This window comes from Oncorhynchus keta, chromosome 14 (assembly GCF_023373465.1).
Source record: "Oncorhynchus keta strain PuntledgeMale-10-30-2019 chromosome 14, Oket_V2, whole genome shotgun sequence".
In the NCBI taxonomy this organism is placed as follows: Eukaryota; Metazoa; Chordata; class Actinopteri; order Salmoniformes; family Salmonidae; genus Oncorhynchus; species Oncorhynchus keta.
This window is the reverse complement of record NC_068434.1, coordinates 52,824,251-52,832,708: the sequence shown is the minus strand read 5'-3', so window position 1 is coordinate 52,832,708 and position 8,458 is coordinate 52,824,251. Positions and strand designations below refer to the sequence as shown.

The following is an 8,458-nucleotide window of genomic DNA, read 5'->3' as shown; positions in this document are numbered from 1 at the left end:
CTACCTCCAGCCTATTTTCTGACACAAATGCAATGATGAATACTGAAACTATCACCCAAAATGAACACATTGCGCTTCAATACAGTGGCAGTTTCAATACAGTGGCAGCTGCATTCATATAGACGATAATTTCCATAGTCAGTAACCGTAATGAATGTTGACTGAATTATTTGTTTTCTGCTATTTAACAAAATACTGGACCTGTTCCTATAGAAGAAGCCTATTTTAATTGTTAATTTCTTAACTTTTCAACATACTTTTTGAAAGATAGCTTTTCGTCCATTCAGATGCCCAGATATATAAGTTGGGACACGATCCAAAGTACATACGCATAAATACATAGATACATTTTTACGTGATTTGGGAAATCATAAATGTTGTTTTATCTGCATTAAGTACCAATTTCAGTTTAACAAAGGCTTGATGTCTGGCAATAAAGGCAGATTAAAGCTCTGACAGAGCCTGGCCAGCTGTGGGGGAAATAGCATAGACCAGTGTCATCTGCATACAGGTGAAAGTATCTGAGTCAATACATGTTAGAATCACCTTTGGCAGCAAATACAGCTGTAAATCTCTAAGAGCTTTGCACACCTTGATTGTATAATATAATATTTTATTTTTTTAATTCTTCAAGTTCTGTCAAGTTGTTTGTTGATCATTGCTAGAAAGTCATTTTCAAGTCTTGCCATAGATTTTCAAGACGATTTAAGTCAAAACTGTAACAAGGTCACTCAGGAGCATTCAATGTCTTGGTAAGCAACTCCAGTGTAACTCCAGTGTAGATTTGGCTTTGTGTTTTAGGTTATTGTCCTGCTGAAAGGTAAATTTATCTCCCAATGTCTGTTGGAAAGCAAGACTGAACCATGTTTTCCTGTAGGATTTCTTATCCTGTCACGTCTGTTGAACAAATAAGTGTACCAAGGCGCAGCATGAGTAGAGTTCCACGTATTTATTATAATGAAACTTACAAAAACAACAAAGATTTAACGAAAGTGCAAATACGTAGTACACACAGGCACTAACTCTAAACAATATCCCACATCGCAGGTGGGAAAAGGGACACACTAAGTATGAGCCCCAATTAGAGGCAACGGTATTCAGCTGCCTCCAACTGGGAACCAGACTCAAACACCAACATAGAACTCAAATAACTAGAAACCCCCTCCTAGTCACGCTCTGACCTATTACACCATAGAGAACCCCAAAGGCTCTCTATGGTCAGGGCGTGACAGTTTCTCCTCCCCATTCTCTGTGTTTGATTGGTGTTTTTGTATCAATTAGTTTGATTTTGACTGTGTTTCATTGACTTCAGTTTGTGCTGTCATCGTCATCTCCTATGTCATTAAATATGGGTGACGGGCTCAAAGAGTTGGTCACTAAACCTGTTCCTTAATCTGATTAACAAGACTTAGAATGTTACCTCTATTCTTGTCCCACATATTCCACAGATTTTTTTACACTATGTTTAGTGATAACCCACTGGGCACAAGCGTCAATTCAATGTCTATTCCACGTTGGTTCAACATAATTTCATTAAAATGACATGGAAACAATGTTGATTCAACCAATATGTGCCCAGGGGGAATGGGTTTTCCAATTGGAAAAGTATTGGCAACTTCCTCCCAAAATTTGAAATATGTATTGCCATTGAAATAGCATGATAATCCCAAAATGTATTTACTTCCCCCCCATTTTTTTGTGAGTCTTAACCAGTGATGTGGAGTAGTGAAGTAGATGTAGTTCAACTAGCAATTGAATTGTATTTTCATGTAACTTGGTGGTAGTTGAACTAAATTAAAATCTTGGTTATGTATTCAGTAGTTAATTACTTTGTGCCATGTAATGGTGTAGCTAACTACAGGAACTTCACACTACTTATTTTGCAAATAGAAGAGAAAATACAGTGGCAAGAAAAGGTATGTGAACCCTTTGGAATGACCTGGATTTCTACATAAATTGTTTATAAAAATTTGATCTTATCTTCATCTAAGTCACATCAATAGACAAACACAGCGGGGTTACTAATAACACACAAATTATTGTATATTTCTTGTCTATATTGAATAGATAATTTAAACATTCACAGTGTAGGTTGGGAAAAGTATGTGAACCCCAAGGCTAATGACTTCTTCAAAAGCTAATTGGAGTCAGGAGTCAGCTAACTTGGAGTCCAATCAACGAGACGAGATTGGAGATGTTGGCTAGAGCTGCCCAGCTCTATAAAAAACACTCACAAAATTTGAGTTTGCTATTCACAAGAAGCATTGTCTGATGTGAACTATGCCTTGAACAAAAGAGATCTCAGAAGACCGAATATTAACCTCTAGCGACGAGCAATCCCGTATCCAGGAGCGTAATCATAGCCTCAATCGCATTACCATAAAGCAACTTTTCCTATTCATGAAAATCACAAATGAAATTAAATAAATATATTCAAACACAAGCTTAGCCTTTTGTTAAAACACTGTCATCTCAGATGTTCAAAATATGCGTTACAGCCAACGCTAGACAAACATTTGTGTAAGTTTATCAAGGCATAATGCTATGCTAGGCTCTGCTGGCAGCAGGCAACATTTTCACGAAAATAAGAAAAGCAACCAAATTAAATCATTTACCTTTGAAGAACTTCAGATGCTTTCACTCAGGAGACTCCCAGTTAGATAGCAAATGTTCCTTTTATCCAAAAATAATATTTTTGTAGGCAAAAAAGGTCCCGTTTGTTCATCAGTTTTGGCTGAGAAATCGACCGAAAAATACTTCAACTATAACGCCAAACTTTTTTCAAAATTTGCTTCATAATATCGACAGAAACACGGCAAACGTTGTTTAGGATCCATCCTCAAGGTGTTTTTAACATATGTAGTCAATAATATATCCATCGAGGCAGTTGGTTTCTCATAAGAAGCGATTGGAAAAATGGCTACCTCAGTATGGCTACCTCAGGCTACCTCAGTACCTCAGTACGCAAGGTTTTCTGCGGGAGACATGTGACCACATGCCATATATGGTCCCTTACAGCCATTGTTCAAGGGAAATGCCTAAAAAGACGTCACAATGCTGTAGACACCTTGTGGAAAATGTGAGCTCATTCGTAGCTAATTCACAGCCATATAAGGAGTCATTGGCATGAGGCAGTTTCAAAAAATCCTTCACTTCCTGATTGGATTTTTATCTGGGTTTCGCCTGTAACATCAGTTCTGTGGCACTCACAGACAATATCTTTGCAGTTTTGGAAATGTCAGAGTGTTTTCTTTCCAAAGCTATATGCATAGTAAAGCATCTTTTCATGCCAAATATCTTGTTTAAAACGGGAACATTTTTCATCCAAAAATTTAAATAGCACCCCCTATATCGAAGAGGTTAAGAAGTGTTGACTTGCATAAAGCTGGAAAGGGTTACAAAAGTGTCTCTAAAAGCCTTGATGTTCATCAGTTCACGGTAAGACAAATTGTCTATAAATGGAGAAAGTTCAGCACTGTTGCTATTCTCCCTAGGAGTGGCCGTAAGGGACTGCAAGAGCACAGCGCAGAATGCTCAATGAGGTTAAGAAGAATCCTAGAGTGTCAGCTAAAGACTTACATACATATTTGGAACATGTTATCTTAGAGGCACTAGGTCACTTGACCAAGGAGCTATTGAAATTTACATTTTGAAAAAATCATGTAAAATCATGTGAGATGAAAATGGACAAACTAAAGGGTGCACAATATGTATGCCCACTGAGTGTACATTCTAAACCTTGTTTGAAGTCACTAGATAACATGACCAAGGAGCTATTGAAATGTTACATTTTGAAAAATTAATGTAAAATCTTGTGAGATGAAAATGGACGAACTAACGGATGTGCAATATAGAAGGCTAGTCAGTGGTCATTCTGAACCTTGTTTGAAGTCATTAGGTCACATGATCAAGGAGCTATTACATTTTTACATTTGGGGAAATCCATGTTAAAATGTGTGAGATGAAAATGGACTAACTAAAGGATGTGCAATATAGAAGGGTAGTCAGTGGACATTCTGGACCTTGTTTGAGTCAAGTAGGTCACATGACCAATGAGCTATTGAAATTCAAATGGAAAAAAGTTTGTACTTTGTTTACACTCCCTAACTAATTCAACTAAGAATACAATGCTGCTCACATTTCCAAATGTTTATTAGCTTTGGAAAGTGAATTCATGTTCAAATCGTGAAAATAATCCCTGTGCAATGTTGTGCGCAATTCTTCCAACATAATGACACTTATTTGGAGTCTGTGGCTCAAGTGGTTTGAAAGCTATTGAGGTTTGAATGCGTGAATAACCGTTGAATATCCAACTCCAAACTGTCTTTACCTCAGTACTAATGAGACTCCCAAATACTCTGGACATTCCTCGCGAACACCTTTTTTTCCAGCACTTGGGCAGTTTACCATGTGCTATCACAACATTCATTCTGAAAATCCCTTCTTGGATCAGATGAAGTGTGAAACTATCATGGCCTAACTAATCAGCTGGACACCAAATCCGCATCCAACAACTATTATGCATAATTATGGAAGAACCACGTTAATGACAGCATCGTTTTAGGTGGTAAGATGACTCTTTCAGTTCGAAGCATTCGAGTTTGGATTTGTGTACCCATGAAAATAGTTTTCAGCCCGTAACATAAGAGGACACAACATGTTATGTAGTTACACTGCATTTCTGTGATCTCCATGCAAAAACACAGTTGGACAGCTAGATCCAGGATTCTTACATGGGTCAAGTTTAATGTCTAATTGAACGGATTCCTGCTTAATCAAGGTTTTACTGCTAACTTACAAAGCATTACATGGGCTTGCTCCTATCGATAGTTCCGATTTGGTCCTGCCGTACATACCTACACTTACGTGCCTCCTTATTGTCCCTAGAATTTCTAAGCAAACAGCTGGAGGTAGGGCTTTCTCCTATAGAGCTCCATTTTTATGGAATGTTCTGCCTATCCATGTGAGAGGATAGGTCCAAGTCTGTCTTTATTGAAGACTCATCTCTTCAGTAGGTCCTATGATTGAGTGTAGTTTGGCCCAGGAGTGTAAAGGTGAACGAAATGCTTCAGTCTGGTTTTAGACCCCATCATAGCACTGAGACGGCACTTGTGAAGGTGGTAAATGACATTTTAATGGCATCGGACCGAGGCTCTGCATCTGTCCTCGTGCTCCTAGACCTTAGTGCTGCTTTTGATACCATCGATCAGCACGTTCTTTTGGAGAGATTGGAAACCCAAATTGGTCTACAAGGACAAGTTCTGGCCTGGTTTAGATCTTATCTGTCGGAAAGATATCAGTTTGTCTCTGTGAATGGTTTGTCCTCTGACAAATCAACTGTAAATTTCGGTGTTCCTCAAGGTTCCGTTTTAGGACCACTACTGTTTTCACTATATATTTTACCTCTTGGGGATGTTATTTGAAAACATAATGTTAACTTTCACTGCTATGCGGAAGACACACAGCTGTACATTTCAATGAAACATGGTGAAGCCCCAAAATTGCCCTCGCTAGAAGCATGTGTTTCAGACATAAGGAAGTGGATGGCTGCAAACTTTCTACTTTTAAACTCGGACAAAACAGAGATGCTTGTTCTAGGTCCCAAGAAACAAAGAGATCTTCTGTTGAATCTGACAATTAATCTTAATGGTTGTACAGTCATCTCAACTAAAACTGTGAAGGACCTCGGCGTTACTCTGGACCCTGATCTCTCTTTTGAAGAACATTGTCACGTTCTGACCTTTATTTCCTGTGTTTTGTATTTAGTTAGTATGGTCAGGGCGTGAGTTGGGTGGGCAGTCTATGTTTGTTTTTCTAGGTTTTGGGAATTTCTATCTTTCGGCCTAGTATGGTTCTCAATCAGAGGCAGGTGTCATTGGTTGTCTCTGATTGAGAATCATACTTAGGTAGCCTGGGTTTCACTGTGTGTTTGTGGGTGATTGTTCCTGTCTCTGTCTTTGCACCAGATAGGACTGTTTTGAGTTTTCACATTTCTTGTTTTTTGTTAGTTTGTTCATGTGAAGTGATTTATTAAAGCATGAATCAAAACAACCACGCTGCGCTTTGGTCCGCCTCTCGTTCAGATGAAGAAAACCATTACAGAATCACCCACCCAACACGGACCAAGCGGCGTGGTAAACAGCAGCGACGACAGCAGCAGCAGCAGCAACAACAGCGGCCAGCATCACAGGAGGAATGGACATGGGAGGATGTATTGGACGGCAAGGGTTGCTACACCTGGGAGGAGATCCTGGCGGGAAAGGATCGCCTTCCATGGGAACAGGTGGAGGCAGCTAGGAGAGCAGAGGCAGCCGGAGAGAGGAGCTGGCAATGTGAGGAGGCAGCACGGCAGCGCGACAGGTACGAGGGGCAGCCCCAAAATTTTTTTGGGGGGGGGGGCACACGAGGTGTGGTACTAAGCCAGGTAGCAGACCTGAGCTCACGCCTCGTGCTTATGATAAGCAGCGCATTACTGGTCAGGCACCGTGTTATGCGGTTAAGCGCACGGTGTCGCCAGTGCGTGCCCATAGCCCGGTGCGCGATAGGGCAGCCCCCCGAAAGTGCCATGCGAGTGTGGGCATTGAGCCAGGGCGTATGGTGCCTGCTCAGCGGGTCTGGTCGCCAGTACGCAGTTTTGGTCCAGGTTATCCTGCGCCGGCTCTGCGTGCTGTGTCTCCGGGGCGCTGGGAGGGTGCAGTGCGTCCTCTGCCTGCGCTCCGCTCGTGCCGGGCAAATGTGGGAGTGGAGCCTAAGGGAGAGGTGCGTGTAGTAAGCACTAGATCTCCCATGCTTACCCACAGCCCGGTTAAACCTGTGCCTGCACTCTGGAGGGTCCGGGCTAGAGTAGTTGTCCAGCCTGGGGAAGTGGTGCCAAGGTTGCGCACCAGAGCTCCAGTGCTCCCCCACAGCCCGGTCTTTCAGGCTCCTCCTAACACCAAGCCTCCTGAAGGTCTCCCCAGCCTGGTGGTTCCTGTGGCAGCCCCACGCACCAGGCTGTCTCTCTGTCTCCTCCCTGCAGGTGCTCCCGCCTGTCCGGCGCCGCTGCCGGAGCGTCCCGCCTGTCCGGCGCCGCTGCCGGAGCGTCTCGCCTGTCCGGCGCCACTGCCGGAGCCTCCCGCCTGTCCGGCGCCGCTGCCGGAGCGTCCCGCCTGTCCGGCGCCGCTGCCGGAGCCTCTCGCCTGTCCAGCGCCGCTGCTGGAGCCTCCTGCCTGTCCGGCGCCGCTGCCGGAGTGTCCCGCCTGTCCGGCGCCGCTGCCTCCTGTGGCAGCTCCACGCACCAGGCTGTCTCTCTGTCTCCTCCCTGCCGGAGCCTCCTGCCTGTCCGGCGCCGCTGCCGGAGTGTCCCGCCTGTCCGGCGCCGCTGCCTCCTGTGGCAGCTCCACGCACCAGGCTGTCTCTCTGTCTCCTCCCTGCAGGTGCTCCCGCCTGTCCGGCGCCGCTGCCGGAGTGTCCCGCCTGTCCGGCGCCGCTGCCTCCTGTGGCAGCTCCACGCACCAGGCTGTCTCTCTGTCTCCTCCCTGCCGGAGCCTCCTGCCTGTCCGGCGCCGCTGCCGGAGTGTCCCGCCTGTCCGGCGCCGCTGCCTCCTGTGGCAGCTCCACGCACCAGGCTGTCTCTCTGTCTCCTCCCTGCAGGTGCTCCCGCCTGTCCGGCGCCGCTGCCGGAGCGTCCCGCCTGTCCGGCGCCGCTGCCGGAGCCTCCCGCCTGTCCGGCGCCGCTGCCGGAGCCTCCCGCCTGTCCAGCGCCGCTGCCGGAGCGTCCCGCCTGTCTAGAGGCGCCAGAGCCCCTCAGCCCAGAGGCGCCAGAGCCCCTCAGCCCAGAGGTGCCAGAGCCCCTCAGCCCAGAGGCGCCAGAGCCCCTCAGCCCAGAGGCGCCAGAGCCCCTGTCCCTCTGTCCCGGGCCCCTCTGTCCAGTGGGGTCATTGAGAGGGGTTGCCATGGTGAGAAAGCCATGGAGGCGGACAATAAGGCGGACTAAGACAATGGTAAAGTGGGGTCCGCGTCCCGCGCCAGAACCGCCACCGCGGACAGACGCCCACCCAGACCCTCCCCTATAGGTCAAGGTTTTGCGGCCGGAGTCCGCACCTTTGGGGGGGTACTGTCACGTTCTGACCTTTATTTCCTGTGTTTTGTATTTAGTTATTATGGTCAGGGCGTGAGCAGGTGTCATTGGTTGTCTCTGATTGAGAATCATACTTAGGTAGCCTGGGTTTCACTGTGTGTTTGTGGGTGATTGTTCCTGTCTCTGTCTTTGCACCAGATAGGACTGTTTTGAGTTTTCACATTTCTTGTTTTTTGTTAGTTTGTTCATGTGAAGTGATTTATTAAAGCATGAATCAAAACAACCACGCTGCGCTTTGGTCCGCCTCTCGTTCAGATGAAGAAAACCATTACAAACATATCAAGACCATTTCAAGGACAGCTTTTTTCCATCTACGTAACATTGCAAAAATCAGAAACT

General features: G+C 45.5%; 1 protein-coding gene across 1 annotated transcript; it reads left to right on the top strand.

Moving 5' to 3' along the window:
- The first annotated feature begins 4,889 nt into the window (after nucleotides 1–4,889).
- Nucleotides 4,890–8,083, top strand: LOC127907308 (uncharacterized). The gene is made up of 2 exons (XM_052461919.1): nucleotides 4,890–7,018; nucleotides 7,633–8,083. Exons 1-2 carry the CDS (start codon nucleotides 6,595–6,597, stop codon nucleotides 8,052–8,054), a joined length of 846 nt encoding a protein of 281 aa, XP_052317879.1. The 5' UTR covers nucleotides 4,890–6,594; the 3' UTR covers nucleotides 8,055–8,083.
- Nucleotides 8,084–8,458: the final 375 nt, after the last annotated feature.

Bases quoted from the DNA above. Each gene is read 5' to 3' on its own strand.
- LOC127907308 (XM_052461919.1), top strand. From the start codon at position 6,595: ATGGTGCCTGCTCAGCGGGTCTGGTCGCCAGTACGCAGTTTTGGTCCA. The intron at 7,019-7,632 runs GTGCTCCCGCCT...TCCTCCCTGCAG, and splicing joins TCTCTGTCTCCTCCCTGCAG to GTGCTCCCGCCTGTCCGGCG.